The sequence below is a fragment of the Myotis lucifugus genome, unplaced genomic scaffold (assembly GCF_000147115.1).
Source record: "Myotis lucifugus unplaced genomic scaffold, Myoluc2.0 scaffold_10, whole genome shotgun sequence".
NCBI lineage: Eukaryota > Metazoa > Chordata > Mammalia > Chiroptera > Vespertilionidae > Myotis > Myotis lucifugus.
Genome location: NW_005871058.1, coordinates 10,867,083 through 10,888,972, shown reverse-complemented (window position 1 = coordinate 10,888,972; position 21,890 = coordinate 10,867,083). Strand labels below are relative to the sequence as shown.

Genomic DNA, 21,890 nt, shown 5'->3' with positions numbered 1-21,890 from the left:
ATGGAAACACACGCGTGCGATTGGTGCCAGCGAGAGCTTTATATGTATTGCATATGCACGAGTCAACTTAGCCTTTTATAGATATAGAACAAACTTGCTTAATTAGACCTGCTTTCTGATTTTGTTAAACTTTTTCCAGCCCAATGAAGCACCCCAACTTCGCTTTCAGGTAATTGTCAGGAACACAGCAGTATCAACACAAAGCAGATTATTGTAGATTATGCAGGGAGAACAAAGGGTAAAATATTTAACTGCAACGGTGTTTGACTATATTCTGCACAGTGAGAAAACCTGAAGTCATTTTCAAGGTTCACCATTTCTTACTTCTTTTCAGTCGGGTCAACTTTCAAAGCTTTCTAAATCTCCATTTTCCGGCTAATGAAAAGAAAATAGGATTCCATCGAGTCTCCTATCTACCTACTCCAGGACTTCTGTGAGGATCAAATGAGATGAGGCATAAGAAAATGCTTCACAAACATTTGGTTACAGTGTAAAATGTTTCCACCTGGCTATAAAGCAAGTCGTGTTCCTGGCCTGAAGAAACTCCAAGGAGGCTAGTTGCTAGGGAGAGGAAGCTGGGCATTGCTATGTGACGTCATTACCCAGACAGACACTTAGCGTATTAGCTATATATATATATATATATATATATATATATATATATATATATATATATATATAGTAATATAATAAAGTCACTTAAAGTGAGCTAATAACAGTTGTACAATTCAATGAACACCTTAGCCTGGAGCCTCTAAAGCCAGAATCAAGGTTCAGGGATTAAAGTGATAACATTTATTTGGGATGGCATCCGAAGCAGCAATAGGAAGCACATGTAAAAATGAAGCAAGAGAAGATATAGAATGATGTGCTGTGGTACATTACTCAGATGGCTGCCACCTTACAATGTGTTGAGAGACAAAATGATGGTCAGCAATTGGCACACAAGACTTTTTGGGGAGGGTTACAAGGAGGAACCATATGCAATATTAGTCCATGGAGGATGAAGAAGAGAGAGAATGCACACTTTGGGCTCTCTCATGTCTCCTATTTCCCATTGGCCAGGTTTTATCCAAAGCAGAACTAACATTTCTGTTCATCTAGCCCCTTGATGGCCATTTAGAAAGTCAGATCTCATGCTCCACAATGTGGTGTTGTATTCAAGTCCAAAATGGACAGACGATCTGGCTCAGGCAGGGTATTGACCGAAAGATTAGGAGATGGTCTAGGGCAGAGGTCGGCAAACTGCGGCTCGCGAGCCACATGCGGCTCTTTGGCGCCTTGAGTGTGGCTCTTCCACAAAATACCGACTTCTGCGCATGGGCCACGAAGTTTCAATCGCACTGTACGTCCACGCCCGCACGTGGTATTTTGTGGAAGAACCACACACAAGGGGCCAAAGAGCTGCATGTGGCTCACGAGCTGCAGTTTGCCGATCACGGGGGGAAGCCGAGAAAGCACACACATTTGTGTCTAAACAGCTCACCTCTTGTGCCACTCAGATGTACGCATGCCCTCCAATCATCTGGAATTTTCATTGGTTTTTTGAATGCATGTCTTGTGCGGTTGTGGGGCCTTGAGTATAACGGAGCTCCACGCTTGGGTTAATGCTGTGCCCTTCCCGTTTTGTTTTTCAAACAGAAGGTAGTCCTCTGCCTATGAGGAGATGGCCTTGCACTAACTCACCAGGGGTTTGCTCTCCCAGTCTCCCCTGGGACTTGTCAGCAACATGCAGAGTGTCTGTGCCTCTACAATTGTGTCAATTTTAACCTTTTTCAGATTTTAAAATAAGAAATCTGTAAAATGTCAGATATATGTGTAGGTATGTAACACAAAGCTACTAAAAATAGGACTTTATAATTTATACACAAAATATTCCTACTTTAGAGTATATGTTTAAGATTTCAGATTGAAAATGAAGAATAAATTATGGACAATTGAAAATTGCATATACTAAATTTATTACCTCAAAAATAGGACCCAATATACAAATGTTTTTGTAGAAATTCCTCCAAATCATGAAGCTGCTTTCTTTCCATTAACCTTTTTATATCATTAGTTTCACATTGAAAAACTTATGAATTATATTTATTAGTAGAAATATCTAATTTACATTTAGAAATAAATTGTATTTGCCATTATACTTTTCAAATATGCCCTACAATTTATTTTCATTTTAATGCATATGATTACCATATCCTGAGTAATGATAGTCTTTTAATTGCATATAGCTCTTTGGGAGATTGGTGTTTTGGGTATATTTTATTTTATCACGTACCGCTATTTTACTGGTACTAATGAGTAGCTAAAACATTTACAGTAAATTGAGCTCAAGAGGTGGAGTAAAGGAGAGAAAATTATGGCCACATATCCTGTGTTCAATACTGCTAAACCTTTAATATAATAGAATCTGTATGTTTTAGAAATGAAGTCTTTACTCATGGCTTACATTCACGAAGAAATCTCTTCAAAGTGCGGGCTTTGTGTTTGAAATTGATTTTCTTGTTTTCCTAATGTAGTTCATTAATTTATTCATTGAATGAATATATGTTGAACATCTCTTCTATGTGACTTTTGGATAAATTTTAATAAAGCACATAAGGTATGAAATAAAATTAAAAGTGGACATATGTAATAGGTAGCCACTAAAAAGAGGAAGTTATACTTTTATGTGCCAGGTAAGCTGTGTACTTCAAAACTTACTGATACTCACATGTGCAAAATACCATTGCTCATGTGAAGAGTTGAAGTTGTAAGATGCTAAGTGACTTACCACGTAGTGCATGAAGCTGCAAGCACAGAGCAGAGTAAATCCCGAGCATGGGGCTCTCCCCAGACTCAGGAAACATCACCAGGAAAAGGTTTCTCACGGCAACAAAAACTATAGGGTGTATGGAGATAAGTCTCAGAAATATTATGTCATATTTTACTGCAACATTTATTAAGTTGTATTTAAGAACATAAAGGATATATACCATGTAGATGTAGATATATACCAGGTTCTTGAATAGATAGAATCAATTTCATAAGGTAGCAATTGTGTCCAAGCCCTTGTGCCCAATGCATTTACAATCAAAATCACAATGAAGTTTCAGGAATATTTATAAAATTGCCAAATATTTTAATTAAATATTTAATATGTGAATATTAAGTAGACTAAAGAGAGAAACCTTTATAAAAGAACAAAGTATGAGATATATGCTTGGCAAATATTAATAATGGTCTAAAAAAAAAGCTTGATGTAAGGGAAGCAGATTTAAATCTAAAATACCTCCGTGATATATATATATGTTTCATTTTGGAAATTATAGACAATGATTTGTATCTCACTGCACATCAGACTTTTTCAGGAGAACAAATGAAATGTATAGGTGGTGTGTGTGTATTTATAAGCTTGTAAACAATGAAACTATTTATGAATATTAGTTATCTGCTTCCAATTTTAGTATTAGCCTTCCTAATGGTCCTAGGGAAACTGGAACATTTTTGAAAAGAAACACTTAGAAAACCAATAGATAAGTTCCTTTAAGTCTTTCTGTGTGGATTTAATGTTTTTGTTAAAACAAATCCTTAGCAATAATGAACCATTATGGTCATCACTAGATGATGAAGATCCAATGATCAATTTAGACATTGACTGCATATCCTATGTATTCGATTTAAAAATTTTACTAGCTTACATCTTAACTCGGTTAATTCAAATGATGTAAAGGCGAGAAAGGCAAAAAATTGCAAAAATGGTGAAAGGGACTTTGTCTCTATTTGCATGTTAACAAATGAGAATTCAGCTCTTATTTCGACATCAGCTATGAAATCTTCCAGCCTATAGCAAGTACCTCACTGAACAAGAATTCATTTAAATCATTGGAACAATGTCTTTAGTGAAGTAAGCTTTAAACCCAGACCTCAGCATACCTTGGTGATTTTCTGCTTGACATTGATCTCAGAATTTAAAAGAAAATGAGAACTTCACTGAACATTTAGAAACCAGATGCAGGTGGAGCTTTAGGATATTAAGGAATCATGCGCAGTAATATTACGTTTGGCACTTTCTTTTCCACGCTTGACTTTTCCCCCCAAGACCTGATAAGCTTACTACAAATTTTTTTTTCCATGCTAATAATGACAGGATTTATTCTAGGAAGTTTTCCAATGGCTTCATAGCACTGGTGAACTGCATTGACTGGGTCAAGAAACACAAGATCTCCTGTGCTGAGCGAATTCTCACTGCTCTGGCTGTCTCCAGAATTGGTTTGCTCTGGGTAATAGTATTAAATTGGTATGGAACTGTGTTTAATCTACCTTTCTATAGCTCAGAAGTAAGTACTACTGTTTACATGGCCTGGATAGTAAACCACCATATTTGTCTCTGGCTTGCTACTAGCCTCAGCATCCTTTATTTTCTCAAGATAGCCAATTTCTCCTGTCTTTTATTTCTTCACCTAAAATGGAGAGCTGAAAGAGTGGTTCTCATGATACTGTGGGGGAATTTGTTCATCTTGGTTTGTCATCTTACAGTGCTAAGCATAGATGCAAAAATGCAGAAGAATGATTATGAAGGAAACGTCACTTGGAAGACCAACTTGAGGGACATTATGCACCTTTCAAGTATGACTGTATTCACGCTTACAAACTTCATCCCCTTCACTATGTCCCTGACAGCTTTTCTGCTGCTAATCTTTTCCCTGTGGAAACATCTGAAGAACATGCAGCTCAGTGGCAAAGGAACTGAAGATCCCAGCACCAAGGTCCATGTAAGAGCCATGCAAACTGTGATCTCCTTTCTCTTGCTATTTGTCATTTATTTCCTCGCTCAAATCATCGCAATTTGGAGACCCCAAACTCTGCAGAATAATTCAGTTCTCATGCTTTGTGAGGTTCTTGGAATCATGCATCCTTCAACCCACTCATTGATCCTGATTTGGGGGAACAAAAAGTTAAGACAGGCCTTTCTGTCATTTCTGTGGCAGCTGAGGTGCTGGATGAAGAGAAATAAGTGGGGCACCTAGTGTCTTCTGGCGGAAAACAAAGCGATGGAATCTTGTAACGTTTTGTACTTCCTACTACATTTCTTAATGTGTGTAGAATTGGGTAAGGTTTACCTAGAAAAACTTTTACCTAAGCTTATCACAAAAATGCATATGTGTGCATATTTATAAAAAAATACAAGAAAGATCAGATTACCATATTATCTTTTTTAAGCTCGAAATCTAATTTTACAAAATGGTGTAAGAAATGCCTCAGGATTATAAAACCATGAGTATCTCACATACATATTCTATTCTATCATCTTGCAAGTGAATAATTTATTATCTATCTATATTGATGCATTTTTTAAGGCCTGACAACTCATCTCAGGAAATCATTGTTTTTCTTCATTGTATTTAGTACCACACATATGTACTACAGTGATATATAGATTTTTTTGTTTGAACCTACAATCTTTTGGATGGCAAGGTTATTCAATTCTACATCACACATTGAGGATGGATGCTGGGTATAGATATTATTCCATCATGAATTCTTACTTCGTGGTTAAGAGGTAGTAATCAGAATTGTTGTTAGGAAAAAGATGCATGTAATGAAATTAAAGAGTAACAAACATGTTTATATACATGTATAATAAGTAGTGCTAATGATTATTAGATTTAATACAATAGGTGAAAGCTTAGAAAATAAACAAGTTCTACAATAGGGATAAAGAAAAGAGCAAAATGATCATGAGGTTTTTAATGCAGCTATGGTTCCCTATGCAGTTAGAAAAGTCATTTCTCACTGTGTTTGAATTTAGAAGACTTTTTTTAAAGTAAAAAACTGATGTCAGTTTATTTTTAGTTTAGCCCTAAACCATGTTTGGGCCTCTGAATTTCCATCATCTGCTTCACCTTACTACCTAAAAATTTCTTTTAAAGTTTAGATAAAAATAACACTAATAAAAATAAAAAGGCTTTCTTTAAGAGCTTGGTCTTATGTATTTTATCCAGATTCCTTGTAAAGATGATTTATAGAAGAAGAATACAAAAGATTGTTTCTAATACGAATGTAATGTCATGGTAATACAGAGGCCATCTAAGGGAGTGGGGTTCCCCTCGGTAGCCAAGATCAATTACCCCAGCCAGCATGCTGATTCCAAGTGTATGTAACCTTTTGGAGAACCTTGCTCCAGCCCTGCAAGATATTGTCACCTAATGAACACTGTAAATGAGTCTTTAAAAGGCCATTATACCATTCTGTTAAGCTAGCTGCTTCAGGATGGGTAGGGAACATGGTAATATGAATAAATTCCATGAAGGTGGGCCCTTTGCCACACCTATCTTGCTGTGAAGTTGGGTCCTTGATCAGAAGGAAGGAATGCATCAGTCCACCAGGTAACTGGGCGATCAACCCTTGAGAATGGTGCCATATTCGAGACTCAGTGTTGGTGTCTGCTATTGACACATTGGGCATTCAGCAGTGACCACTTTGTTCCTACTGCTCCAATTATGTTGTACATGAGCCCATTGGGTGATACCAGGGGTGGTTGAGAAGAGATATTATCCACAGAACAGGTCATCTTATCTACCTGTTTATTAAAATTTGTCTGTGTTGAAGCCACCCTTTGGTGAACATTCATATGAGACACAAATATCTTCACAATTTTTGTCTGTTCAGAGATGTCTGTCCACACACCTCTTTCTCAGATTGCCTTATCACTAATTTCCCAATCATGTTCCTTCCAAGCTGCTGACCATCTAGCCAAACCATTGGCCATAGTCCATGCATCAGTATATAATAACAGCTCTACCCATTTCTTATCTTAAGCAAAGTGAACACCCAGGTACAATGGTCAGAATTCTGTCACTAGGAGGATTTCCCTTAACCACTGTCATTTGAAGATGTCCCAGAAAGGAGCTGCAGTGCTGCAGCTTTCCACTTAGGGATGGCACCTGCATGTTGTACAGAATCATCTGTAAACCAGACCTAAGACCCCTCTTCCTGTGTCAACTGACTGTAGGGAACTCTCCATGAGGCCAGAGGTGCAGGCTGGAAAAGAAAGGGCAGTGTAGCAGGAGTGGGGACCGTGGGCATTTGGGCTACTTCTTCAGGTAATTTCCTAGTGCTGTCAGGGCCTGCTTGGGCCAGATCTTATGTATTCCACTTCCATTCGATGATTTTGCATGTGCACTTTTATGGCTCAGTGGGTCAGATAACACTCAGGTAATAATGGGCAGCCCAGGTCACATGGTAACTTGGTAGTCCATGGTCAAGGGTTTTGTCTCTACTAAGGTTCAGCTGCAGGCTAAGAGCTGTCTCACTAGCTGCAGAAGATGGCAAGACTTTGCTCCAATATCCTGAGGACCTTCACTGTGATTCATCCATAGAGGCCTGTCAAAGGCTGAAAACGCCATCCCTATCTGTCACTGACACTTCATATAAGAGAGTATAGAATCTATTTTATTAATATTCTCCAGAGGTAGGCAAGATTTAAAACTCACACAATAGTACGTGAAGGTTTTTAAAAATTTTATGTGGACATACAGAGAACTTGCTGCCTTGATTGTACCATTTCAGCTTCAGCACAGAATAAATACAGATAGCAAAAATTCACTAGGACAGATCTAAAAGCACCATAAACCTTTCCAGAAGAAGCATATTCTTACATAGGCGAATAGACAAATATAGGACTAGCAAACCCAATTCTGGGGCAGCTCTCTTTTAATTAATTAAAAATCATTTTGTAATGTGGAATACATATGCTATACTTATGTAAAGCTGTCCATGCTAATTATAATAAATATCAAAGCCAGACTGTCACTCTAACCTGATTTTTCTGTCAAAATTAAAGCTTACATGTTGGAAGGGGTTTTTTTTTTGTTGGTTTGTTTGTTTATTAATCCTCACTCAATGATATTTTCCCATTGATTTTTAGAAAGAGTGAAAGGGAGGGGGAGAGTCAGAGAGAGAGAAACAACAATGTGAGAGAGACACATCAATTAGTTGCCTCCTGCACAAGTCCCTACCAGGGCCAGGAATTGAGCCTGCAACCAACTTATGTGTTCTTGACTGGAATTGAACCCAGGACCCTTCAGTCTACGGGCAATGCTTTATCCACTGAGCCAAACCAGCTAGGGCTAAATGTTTTTTAGTATACTTTACAGTTCAGCAGTTTCAGTTTCTGTGTAAACATAAGGCGCAGCCTGTCCTATAGACCTCTGCTAATGCTGACTAGCCAAGGACAGAAAGGCAACTGACAATAACCAGATGGTCAACTCAAGGATGCTGACCATGAATATCTGCATTGGGATGAGTAAGAACACTGCCTGCCTTTCCACAGTTCCTCCTCTTTGCTTTGCTTGTCCTCTCTTCCCTTCTAAAAACCTCTTCCAACTCTGAGATGTTTAGATGAACCTTAGGACGAGAGTCCCCCATCTTCTTAGGTTGCCAGACATGAATAAATCTCTTTCCTGTCTCATGAGTTTGGCTTGCATTGCAGCAGCCAGCCGAACTTGGGATTGGTTACAAGTTAACTTATCATCTTAATTATATGCAAAATCTCTTCATGTTTGCCATATCCTGCAGGCTAGAAGTAAGTCATGGATCCTGCCCACACTGAAGGGGAGGAAAATATATGGGGTGTTAACAGCAAGGAACAGTAATCATGGAGGTCCCTGTAGGGTCTGTACACCACTGCTGTCTCAAATGAGGAATAACATATTGGCAGTGCACAAATTAAAACCAGAACAAACTTGGCCATGTACATGTTTATGGCAATTAGTGATTCTCATCAGTGGTATGACAGTTGTACAGCATTAAAGGCTGGGCTGATTTTTGAGAGGATTGAAATTGTCTCATGTTGTAATCCTAAATTATATATATACTAGAGGCCCGTTGCAAGAAGAGATTCGTGCAATAGGCCTTCCTTCCCCTGGCTGCCGGCACCAGTTTCCTCTGGCACCAGGGACACAGGCCTTCACTCTGGCTGCAGCGGAGAAGCCAAGCCTCTTCAGTCTTCAGTCGTCTTCAGTCTTCAGTCGTCTTTAGTCTTTGCTGGGGCCGAAGCCTTCAGTCTTTGCTCTGTGCCTGCATATGCAAATTAACCGCCATCTTTGTTGGGTTATTTTGCATACTCATTCTGATTGGCTGGTGGTTGTAGCAGAGTGACACCAATTTGCATGTTTCTCTTTTATTAGTGTAGATATCTCATTCTATGGCAAATATTTTTTTCTTTTAAGATCTCTTTATTTATTTATTTTCTTTATTGATTAATGAATTAAAAATGTGTCCTTATCTCCCCATTGCCCACCCCCCACACACACACTCATGCCCTTACCCCCCTGGTGTCTGTGTCCATTGGTTAGGCTTATATGCATGCATACAAGTCCTTTGGTTGATCTCTCTCCCTTCCCCTTCCCCTTCCCTACCTTCCCTCTAAGGTTTGACAGCCTGATGGATGCTTCCCTGTTGACAGTGTCTTTTCAAGAATGCAAGTTTATTAATTTTGTTGTTTTGTGTGTGTGTATATGTGTGTGTTTAGGTTTGTGTGTGTGTCCAAGTTAGGAAATCTTTACTTATTCCCAGATCACAAAAATATACATTTTTTTCTGGAAGCATCATCATATTTTATTTTATATTTAGGTCTATGATTACCTCAAATTGATCTTATTGTATGGTGGGAAATAAGGGTTGAAGTTCATTTTTCCATACTGTTATTCACTTTCCCAGCATAATTTATTAAAAAGAATTTTATTTCTTACAGAATTGTTTTAGTTCCTTTGTTGCAAATGAACTGGCCATATATGTGTGGATCTAATTCTAGACATTCTTTCTATCCATTGACCTATTTGTATCATAAACAACAGTATCACATTGACTTAATTAGTACAATTTTACATTTTTTAAATCAGATATTTATTTCACAGAGCAAAAGTTTTCAATTTTTATATAGTTCAATGTATTAGTTTTTAAATTTTATGCACCCTGCTTTTGGTATTGCATCTAATAAACTGACCGAACCCAAGTTTACAAAACTTTTCTCCTACACTTTATTCTAACAGTTTTATTGGTTTAGCACTTCCATTTAGGCTTATAATACATTTTAAGGTAACTTTTTCATATGGTATAAAATGAGGGACTAAATTCAACTTTATGCATGTGGATATTAAATTTTGCCAGCACCACTCATTGAAAAAATAAAGAAAGATAATTTCCCCATTGATTCAAACATAGTACCTTTTTAAAAAACATCTGAGACACATGCCCTTCAGATAGCTGTGTATGCAAATGCAGTACTCACATCCTCCCACAAACACACCAAAATTACAACTGAACTATAGAACAACCATTATGCAGAGCAGCCTGAAATCTGGCTGAATGAAAGCACTACATCCAGGGAATTAAAGAGAAGCCACATTGATACTCACAGGAGGGACAGAGAAGCATAATGGGTGGGTCACACACCCACAGGTGGTGGAAAAAAATCAGGAGGGAAATCTCGGTTACGGAGGTCCCTCTGAGGAGTAAGGGGTTCCAGCTCCAAATGAAGTACCCAAACCCAGGATTCCAGTGCCAGAAGAAGTGCCCAATATTTCTGGCTGTACAAACCAGAGGATTGAGGCTGAGGGAGATGGAGAGCTTCTATAGTCCCAGACATTCCTCTTAAAGGGCCCACACTTGGACTTCCTCCAATTAACTTCCTTTGAGGTCCGCTGCTGGGGCAGCAACTTGAAAGTCACCAGAGACATATGGGGTGGAACTGATTTGTCCAGCATCAGGGCAGGAGCTGGGAAGGCACCTTTCTCCCAGACAGACTGCTGGAAGAGGCCACTATTCCTTTGATGAGCCCTCCCACCTCCAGGCAGCTACCATATCTGAGACTCCATCAATCTGGCTCACATTATTTCCTCCACCTGGGTGATTCCGTAAAGCTGTCTCACTCAATTTTCAGGTCCACTCAAGCTGTTTTCAGTGACTCTTTCTTTTTTTTAAATACAAATAACCTATCTTGGCTAAAGCTTCAGGTTTTCATAAAATCTCTCAAACAAGCACCATGTGGCCTCATCATGCCCCATCCCTCTTTTTTTAAATATATATTTTATTGATTTTTTACAGAGAGGAAGGGAGAGGGATAGAGAGTTAGAAACATAGATGAGAGAGAAACATCCATCAGCTGCCTCCTGCATACCTCTTACTGGGGATGTGCCTGCAACCAATGTCCATGCCCTTGACCGGAATCGAACCTGGGACCTTTCAGTCCGCAGGCCGAAGCTCTATCCACTAAGCCAAACTGGTTAGGGCATGCCCCATGCCTCTTGCTAAATGACCCCACACCTGGCACTAACAGCTGAACTTAGTTTGTGGCTTTGCAGGACACCTCAAGCCACAGAAGTAATAATCATCTGCAGATTGCATTGTAGCTCATGCCAGGTGGCTCCTGGAAGTACACAGACAGTGACTGACCTTGTCCTGTACCTCAAGAGTTCCCAGAGCCAGAGCACCCAGTGGACAGGTTCAGACCACATTGAAACACCACCACTAAATCACCTCCACAAGTGACACACTCAAGGGGTAGTCTCAGCAGGTACCAGAGTCCTACTGAAATATGTTCTGCTCTACAGGGTGAGCCCCAGCACTGCTGACCCTCAACAGGGGTCTGTGGTCACAGCCAGTCCTTGCACCTAATTGGCCTAGAGATAAATCCCTCTCATTGACATGCCAACAACAATCAAGGCTCAACTAAATAGGAGGGTGTACATAGTGCACACAGGGGATGCTCTGGAGTGCCCAGATTGGATAATCAAGGAGGCTGGCCACTGGACCCTATAGGACGCCTACTACACAAGGCCATTCTACTAAACCAGGGAGACACAGCAGCTCTACTTATCACATAAAAACAAACACAACCAATAGGAGGAAACAAAGAAACATGTCCCAAATGAAAGAACAGGAAAACACTGCAGAAAAAGAACTAAACAAAAGGGAGATTAACAATCTACTGGATGCAGTGTTCAAAACAATGGTTATAAGAATGCTCAATAAACTTAGGGAAAGAGTAGATGAACTTAGTAAGAACTTAAAAAAAAAAGAGATAAGTCTAAAAATGGAGATAGAATACATAAAAAGAATCAGAAATAAGTGCATTAAACTTCAATGAATAATGTATTACAGGAAATCCACAGTAGAGTAGAATAAAGCTGAAATCAAATCAGCTATATGAATGTGAGGAGCGAATAATACCCAATCAAAATAGCACAAAAATAATTTTTAAAAAATGAAAATAGTGTAAGAAGCTTCTGGGACAACTTCAAGCATACCAACATTTGCATCGTGGGGTGCCAGAAGGAGAAGAGAGAGAGCAAGAAATTGAAAACCTATTAGAAAAATAATGATGGAAAATTTCCCTAACCTGGTGAAAGAAATAGACATACAGTTCAGGAAGCACAGAGAGCCTCAAACAAGGTACATTCAAATGAAAGGGCAAAAGGTTAAATGCAAAGAGATAATCTTAAAAACAGCAAGAGGACACAGGAGAAGCAAGATGGCGGTGATATAGGCAGACGCGTCCCAGTCTTGTCCTGGAGCAAACGGAGTAAGCAGCTGAAACTAATAACACCCACCCAGAATTTACTCAGCTGGTGAGACGGTTTGCAGCCGGGAAGGGCAGAGCTCCCCTGGAAAGGGTAAAAACCAGGGATCTGGGCAGGAAAGTTTGCCAGACCTGAGCCCAGAGGGCCAGAGGGAGACCGCATGGCAGACAGCCGCATCTCTTGGGACAGAAACAGCCCCTGACTGGGGAAAGAAGTTCCGCCGGTTTGCAGGCACTGGAAGATTTGAGATTTGGATTTTGTGATTGCGGAAAACTGAGACTAAAGGGGACATCCTGAGGAACTGACCAGACCATGCAGTGCCCATAAGAGAGGAACGTTTCCCAGATCATGCAGTGCTGGTAAGAGAGGAGTATTTCCCAGACTGGTAAGAGAGGAGCGTTTCCACGGCCGGCTGGCCAGCGTTTGTTTGTTTATTTGTTTTCACTGAACCCTGCTCATAGGACAGTTCTGATACAGACACTCACCTGTGCTGAAGAGAGGGCGAAGGTGCGGACAAGTGGAATCTGGGGAGAGGCTGAGGAGAGAGGGGGAGCCGGGGGAGGTGGCAGTGAATTGAGTGCTGAGACACCCCTGGGCCCAGGACTGGGGCAGCCATTCTCTTCAGAGGGTGGAATTCCTCCCTCCAGCCCCCCAGGCAAGGAGCACAGCCACACCCAGATTCTACCCTGTATGAGATAAAGGATTAAAATAAGCTGATTAGTCCCTGGGAGTTACCAGGGTCTGGCCTATAGAGGGACTTTCAGTCCCACCAACAACACAGAGCAGGGTAATGATTAAAAAAGGATAGAGAAGCTGTATAGCCTCAGAGGCCAACCCAAAAACACTGCCACCCAGAGGCTGAGCCACAAACTGACTCTTAGGTGAATATAAATTAAGGCAGACTGGATCACAAATACGGCCTGCTTTAAAATCAGGACTGTGATTTACAACACGGAGGAACAGTGTAATGCAGGGAAATTCAACACTCTCCTAAATACCTGGCAGGACTAAGGCGAACCAGCCTGAAGAGTAGAAGAACCGAAAGACCATCACTACTGCAATTTTTTTCTTTTCTTTTTTTTTTTCTTTTTTCGCCTTTTTACTAAGAAACCATTTTTTTTCTTTTTCTTCTTTTTCCATCACCTGATTTTACCCTTTCAATTACTACATTTTTATTTTTAACCAGTATTATTACTGCTACCACTTTTTAAAGTGCCATTTTATTTTCTCTTTATTTTCTTTTGGGATTAGTGTTCTCCATTCTATTTTCATCGTTCCTTTAGCATTAATTTTCCCTATCTCAATTTCACCTCTTTGCTAAAACCCTCTTCCTCACTTTTCCCCTTTTGGTGTCCTGTTTCTCTTACCCTATTCCTGCTTTAGATTTCCCCAATTCCGTCCTTTTACCCCCTGTCTAATTCCACCCTACTTGTATATCCTATTTCCAATCCACTGCTCTAAATCCTTATACACCTATTCTTTATCCTTCTTCACTTTCCAAACATTTTTTTTCTCTTATCTTTCTATTGTTTTCTTGATTGTTGAATATATTGGGGTTTTTTTAAATTTGTTTGTTTGTTTTGTTTTGTGTTTTTTCTTTTTCTTTTTTAGGACTGGTTGTGAGGTTGTTTTTCTTTTTCTTTTTCCTGCTGGTTTTTCCCTTCCCGCACCCCCCCCCCCGCCCCGGTTATTTTTGTGCTTCTGTTTTCCCTTGCCCCTCTTGATATTATTGGTGGTTTGTAGTTTGCATTCATCTCCAGGGATCTGTTGCTGTAATTTGTTGAGATTAGTGGAAGTTCTATTGGAGTTTGCTCCTCATACAAATAGTCTCTTCCCCGCTTCAACTTCATTCTCTCTTTTCGCTCTTTTTTTCCCCCCTCTTTTTTCCCAATTCTATTTTTGCACTCCTTTTTTGTTTGTTCTATTCTTATTTTTCTTTTCGTTTCTCTCTTTTATATTCTTCTCTTCTTTCTTCCTTATCCCCTAATTCTCTTAATTCGGGTGGTCACCTTTATTTGGGGTTTATTAATATCGTGAATATACTTGTGTTCAGTGCCTGGTACATTGTGCCTGTTGTGTTGTATTTTGTGCCTTTAAATCAATGCAGCAGAACCAAGCAACAGCAGCCCCCTGATCACTGCAGCCTCCTGATCACCACACCCTCTGTCTGAGGAACAGAAGCTGTACGTGAAACCTCCCCCCACCAGCCAGAAGAGCCACCACCTGTGCTGAAGAGAGGGCGAAGGTGCGGACGAGTGGAATCTGGGGAGAGGCTGAGGAGAGAGGGGGAGCCGGGGGAGGTGGCAGTGAATTGAGTGCTGAGACACCCCTGGGCCCAGGACTGGGGCAGCCATTCTCTTCAGAGGGTGGAATTCCTCCCCCCAGCCCCCCAGGCAAGGAGCACAGCCACACCCAGCACAGCTGTGAACAGCATCCACCAGAGGAGCTGCTGCCAACTGGGAAGCAGCTGCTACCGCAACTGTCTGAGCAGCAACCACAGCCCAAGGAGCCTCTGACACCCAGGGAGCAGCCACTGAACGACTCAACATCTACATATGTCAGCAAGATCAAACATGGGTAGGCAAAGAAACCCCCAAAGGAAAGAAAAGGAGGACTCGCCAGAAAAGCAGCTAAGTGATACAGAGGCATGCAACATGACAGAAAAAGAATTCAGAATAAGGGTACTAGAGTGCATACACCAGACGGAGGAAAAAGTCAACAGCTTATGCAAGAAGCAAGAAGAAACAGATGAAAAAAATCAATAACTTATGTAAGACCCAACAAGAAATGAAGAGCGATATAGCTGCAATAAAAAACACCATTGAAAGCATCAACAGTAGACTAGGAGAAGTGGAGGACCAAATTAGTGAATTAGAAGACAAGGAAGCAAAACACCCCCAAACTGTACTGCAATTGGAGAAAAAAATTAAAAGACAGGAGGAGAGCCTAAGAGAGCTTTGGGAAAACATGAAGCGAAACAACATATGAATAATAGGGGTGCCAGAACAACAGAAAGAGGAACAAGGATTAGAAAACCTATTCGAAGAAATAATATCAGAAAACTTCCCTGAGGTAGGGAAGAAAAAAGTCACACAAGCACAGAGAGTCCCAAACAAGATGAACCCGAAAAGACCCACACCAAGACACATCATAATTACCATGGCAAGTGTTCAGGACAAAGAGAGAATCTTAAAGGCTGCAAGAGAGAGACGGAAAGTTACATACAAGGGATCTCCCATTAGACTATCAAATGATTTCTCAACAGAAACACATCAGGCCAGAAAAGAAAGGACGGAAATTTACAAAGTGATGCAAAGCAAAGGACTGAATCCAAGAATACTCTATCCAGCAAGGCTATCATTCAAATTTGAAGGGGAAATAAGAAGCTTCACAGACAAAAAAATGCTAAGGGAGTTTATCACCACCAAGCCAGCAATGCAAGAAATGCTAAAGGGACTGGTGTAAAAAGAAGAAATAAAAAGCTCAGAAAGAAAACAGCCACACACACAAATAGAAATGGCTACAAACAAGTACCTTTCAATAATAACTTTAAATGTAAATGGACTAAATGCTCCAACCAAAAGACATCGAGTGGCTGAATGGATAAAAAAACATGACCCATACATTTGCTGTCTACAAGAGACCCACCTCATTAGAAGGGACTCACACAGACTGAAAGTGAAGGGATGGAAAAATATCTTCCACGCAAATGGAAAGGAAAAGAAAGCTGGGGTAGCAATACTTATATTGGACAAAATACATCTCAAAGTGAAGGCCATAACCAGAGATAAGGAAGGCCACTTCATAATACTAAAGGGATCAATACAACAAGAAGATATAACCCTGGTAAACATTTATGCACCCAATGCAGGAGCATCCAAATACACAAAAAAACTCCTGGAAGATATCAAAGGAGAGATCAACAACAATACAATCATAGTAGGGGACTTTAATACACCACTAACATCTCTGGATAAATCCTCTAGACAAACAATCAGCAAAGAAACAGCAACCCTAAATGACTCACTTGATCAGATGGACTTAATTGACATCTTCAGAACACTTCATCCCAAAGCCACGGAATATACATTCTACTCAAGGGCTCATAAGACATATTCAAAAATAGACCACATATCGGGTCACAAACAAAGTCTCCCCAAATTCAAGAAGATTGAAATCATACCAAGCATCTTCTCAGATCACGATGGCATAATATTAGAAATGAACTACAAAAAAAACCAACCCAAAATACTCAAACACTTGGAAGCTGAATAGCATGTTATTAAATATTGATTGGGTTACCAATGAGATCAAAGAAGAAATTAAAAGCATCCTGGAAACTAATGACAATGAAAACACAACAATCCAAAACCTATGGGACGCAATGAAAGCAGTCCTGAGAGGGAAGTTTATAGCTCTACAGTCCTATCTCAAAAAGCAAGAAAAAATGGTAGTAAATCATCTAACTCTACAACTCAAAGAATTAGAAAGAGAGCAAAAAGCAAACCCGAGTGAGCAGAAGGAAGGAGATAATAAAGATTAGAGCAGAAATAAATGACATAGAGACCAAAAAGATATTACAGAAAATCAATGAAACCAAGAGCTGGTTCTTTGAAAGGATAAACAAGATTGACAAACCTCTAGCCAGGTTCACCAAGAGGCAAAGAGAGAGGGCCCAAATAAACAAAATCAGAAACGATAGAGGTGAAATAACAACAGACCCCACAGAAATACAAATGATTGCTAAAAAATACTATGACAGCTCTACGCCAACAAACTAGACAACCTGGAGGAAATGGACAAATTTCTAGAAAAATACAACATTCCAAAACTCAATCAGGAAGAATCTAAAAATCTCAATAGGCCAATAACTATGGAAGAAATTGAAGCAGTCATCAAAAAGCTTCCAGCAAACAAAAGCCAAGGACCAGACGGCTTCACAGGGGAGTTTTACCAAACATTCAAGGAAGAACTAAAACCTACCCTCCTCAGACTACTACAAAAAATTCAAGAGGAAGGAACACTTCCAAGCTCATTCTATGAAGCCAGCATCACCCTAATACCAAAAACCAGGTAAAGACAACACAATGAAAGAGAATTATAGGCCAATATCCCTCATGAACATAGATGCCAAATTCCTCAACAAAATCTTAGCAAATCGGATCCAGCAGTACATCAGAAAGATCATACACCATGACCAAGTAGGATTTATCCCAGGGATGCAAGGATGGTATAACATCCGTAAATCAATAAACGTGATACATCACATAAACAAATTGAAAGAAAAAAACCACATGGTCATATCAATTGATGCAGAAAAAGCATTCGACAAAATCCAACACCCATTTTTGATAAAATTCTCAGCATGGTGGGAGTAGAAGGATCATACCTCAACATAATAAAAGCCATATATGACAGGCCCACACCCAACATCATACTCAATGGACAAAAACTAACACCATTTCCCCTAAGAACAGGAACAAGACAGAGATGCCCACTCTCACCACTCCTGTTCAACATAGTCCTGGAAGTATTAGCCATTGCAATTAGACAAGAAGAAGAAATAAAAGGCATCCAAATTGGAAAAGAGGAAGTAAAACTGTCCTTATTTGCAGAAGACATGATATTATACATACAAAACCCTAGAGACTCCATCAAAAAACTACTAGACTTAATACATGAATTTTGCAAAGTAGCAGGATACAAAATTAATGCCAAGAAATCTGAGGCATTTCTATACACCAATAGTGAACTTGCAGAAAGAGAGATTATAAAAATAATCCCATTTACCATCGCACCAAAAAAATTATGCTACCTAGAAGTAAGCTTAACTAAAGAGGTAAAAGACCTCTACTCAGAAAACTACAGGACATTGAAAAAAGAGATAGAGGAAGACATAAACAGATGGAAGAACATACCGTGTTCATGGATTGGTAGAATCAACATCATTAAAATGTCCATACTACCCAAAGCAATCTATAAATTCAACGCACTTCCCATTAAAATACCAACGGCATACTTCACAGATCTAGAACCAACTCTCCAAAAATTCATCTGGAATAAAAAAAGACCCCAAATAGCTGCAGCAATCCTGAGAAAGAACAAAGTAGGTGGGATCTCAATACCAGATATCAAGCTGTATTACAAAGCCACTGTTCTCAAAACTGCCTGGTACTGGCACAAGAACAGACATATAGATCAATGGAATAGAATAGAGACCCCAGAAATCGGCCCGAACCAATATGCTCAATTAATATTTGACAAAGGAGGCCAGAACATACAATGGAGCCAAGATAGTCTCTTCAATAAATGGTGTTGGGAAAATTGGACAGATATATGCAAGAAAATGAAACTAGACCACCAACTTACACCATACACAAAAATAAACTCAAAATGGATAAAGGACTTAAATGTACGACAGGAAACCATAAAAATTCTAGAAGAATCCAAAGGCAACAAAATCTCAGACATATGCCGAAGCAATTTCTTCAGTGATACAGCTCCTAGGGCAGTTGAAACTAAAGAGAAAATGAACAAATGGGGCTACATCAAAATAAAAAACTTCTGCAGAGCAAAAGAAACCATCAACAAAACAACAAGAAAACCCACCTCGTGGGAAAACATATTTGCCAACATCATATCTGATAAGGGCCTTATCTCCAAAATTTATAGGGAACTCATACAACTTAACAAAAAGAAGATAAACAATCCAATCAAAAAATGGGCAAAGGATCTAAATAGACACCTTTCAAAAGAGGACATTCAGAAAGCCAAGAGACATATGAAAACATGCTCAAAGTCACTAATCATCCGAGAGATGCAAATCAAAACAACAATGGGGTACCATCTCACACCTGTCAGACTGGCTATCATCAACAAATCAACAAACGACAAGTGCTGGAGAGGATGTGGAGAAAAAGGAACGCTTGTGCAATGCTGGTGGGAATGCAGACTGGTGCAGCCACTATGGAAGACAGTATGGAGTTTCCTCAAAAAACTGGAAATGGAACTCCCATTTGACCCTGTGATCCCACTTCTAGGAATATATCCCAAGAAACCAGAAACACCAATCAGAAAGGATATATGCACCCATATGTTCATAGCAGCACAATTCACCATAGCTAAGATCTGGAAACAGCCTAAGTGCCCATCAGTAGATGAATGGATTAGAAAACTGTGGTACATCTACACGATGGAATACTATGCTGCTGTAAGAAAGAAGGAACTCTTACAATTTGCAACGGCATGGATGGAGCTGGAGAGCATTATGCTAAGTGAAATAAGCCAGTCAATGAAGGAAAAATACCACATGATCTCACTCATTCATGGATAATAGAGACCATTATAAACTTTTGAACAATAATAGATACAGAGGCAGAGCTGCCTCACACAGATTGTCAAACTGCAGTGTGAAGGCCGGGTTGGGGGGCAGGAGGGAGGGGGTAAGAGATCAACTGAAGGACTTGTATGCATGCATATGAGCATAACCAATGGACATAAGACACTGGAGGGTAGGGGAAGCCGGGGTATTGTCAAGGGCGGGGAAAAAAGGACACATATGTAATACCCTTTGTAATGCTTTAAGCAATAAAAAAAAGAAAGAAAGAAAAAAAACAAACAAAAAAAACAGCAAGAGGAAAGCAGTTAATTACCCACAAGGGAGATCCCATAAGACTCTCAGCTGATTTCTCACCAGAAACTTTGCAGGCCAGAAGGGATAGGCAAGAAATATACCAAAGGATGAAAAGCAAGGACCTGCAACCAAGATTACTCTACCAAGGAAGCAAAGCTATCATTTAGAATGGAAAGACAGATAAAGAGCTTCCCAAAAAGGAAAAGCCGAAGGAGTTCGTCACCACCAAACCAATATTATATGAAATGTTAGAGGCTCTTCTTTAAGAAGAAGAAAAAATATATAGAAAATATGAACAATAAAATGGCGATAAATACATATCTATCAATAATTGAAACTTAATAAATAAGCAGAACAGAAACAAACTTATTGATGGTTGCCAGAAGAAAGGGGTGTTGGGTGATGGGTGAAAAAGGTGAAGGGATTAAGAAGCACAAATTGGTTGTTACAGAATAGTCATGAAGATGTAAAGCGCATCACAGGGAATATAGACAATAATATTCTAATAATTATATGTGGTGTCAGATGGGTGTGAGATTGATTGGGATGATCACTTAGTAAGTTATGTAATGTCTAAACACTGAGGTATATATCTGAAACAAACATAATAATGTGTGTCAGTTATAATTGAAAAATCAAAAAATGATTTTAAAAATTATCTGACCAGGATGGTGAGTCTTAATTTTTTTTTGAGTCTTAATTTTTGAGATTCAATTGTGATTCATTGGTATATATGTCTATTGCTATTCAAATTGTGTACTATCTTGATTAATTCAGCTTTGTAGCAAGCTTTGAAATGAGAAACGGTTCTTTAAAAAAATTCTTTTGGCTATTAAGAGTGTTGCATGTCCACAAACATTTTAGGAATAGTTTTCACTTTCTGCAAAAGAGCTTTCTGGGATTTGATAGTGATTGCATTGAATATGCAGATCATCTCTTCATTTAAAGTCTCCCCTCTGACCTGGTTTTTAGCTCAATTGTCCTTCTTCCTTATTCAGCTCTATGATGCATTTAAAATATAATTTTGACAATTTATTCCCCTTTCCTTGGTTGTTGTAGGAAGAAATCTTGTCTTTTTCTACTGCTACATTATACTCCTAGGTGGAAGTTTTCCCAGGTTAACTTTGAAGTATCAAATAACCCGTTCTAATGACTACCAGTTCTTAGTGTCTCTACCAGACAAGCATAAGTGAAAGCACTCTACACAAATAGTATATGTACTCCTCACAAAGACCCACCCAAAAAGCTTACCATGGTTATCTGATTTTTATTGATGATTACACTGAGGCAGAGAGTAGTTTTTAAAAAGAGTCCAAGATCAGAGATATACAAAGCAGAGAATCTGTTTTTATTTATTTATTTATTTATTTATTTGTTTGTTTATTTATTTACTAGAGGCCCGGTGCACAAAAATTTGTGCACTGGGGGGGGGGGGGGGGGGCGTCCCCCAGCCCAGCCTGTGCCCTCTTGCAGTCTGGGACCCCTCGGGAGATAACGGCTTGGTGGCTTTGGGCTGCTCCTGGGTGGGAGAGGGGAGGCCCAATCCCTAGGTGCAGCCCCTGGTCAGGCTCAGAGCAGGGCCAATTGGGGAGTTGGGGGGCCGCCCCCTCATGCACAGAGCAGGGAAGATCGGGAGGTTGGGATGCCACCCTCAGTCACCCTCAGGGTAGGGCCGATTGGGGGGTTGGGGCACC

General features: G+C 39.6%; 1 protein-coding gene across 1 annotated transcript; it reads left to right on the top strand.

The window, feature by feature from the left end:
* Nucleotides 1–3,886: 3,886 nt before the first annotated feature.
* On the top strand, nucleotides 3,887–5,017 carry LOC111824970 (taste receptor type 2 member 50-like). Its single transcript, XM_023749810.1, is given in 2 exon segments — nucleotides 3,887–4,144; nucleotides 4,147–5,017. Coding segments are annotated over 2 exon segments (984 nt in total). The 5' UTR covers nucleotides 3,887–4,023; the 3' UTR covers nucleotides 5,010–5,017.
* The last annotated feature ends 16,873 nt before the right edge of the window (nucleotides 5,018–21,890 follow it).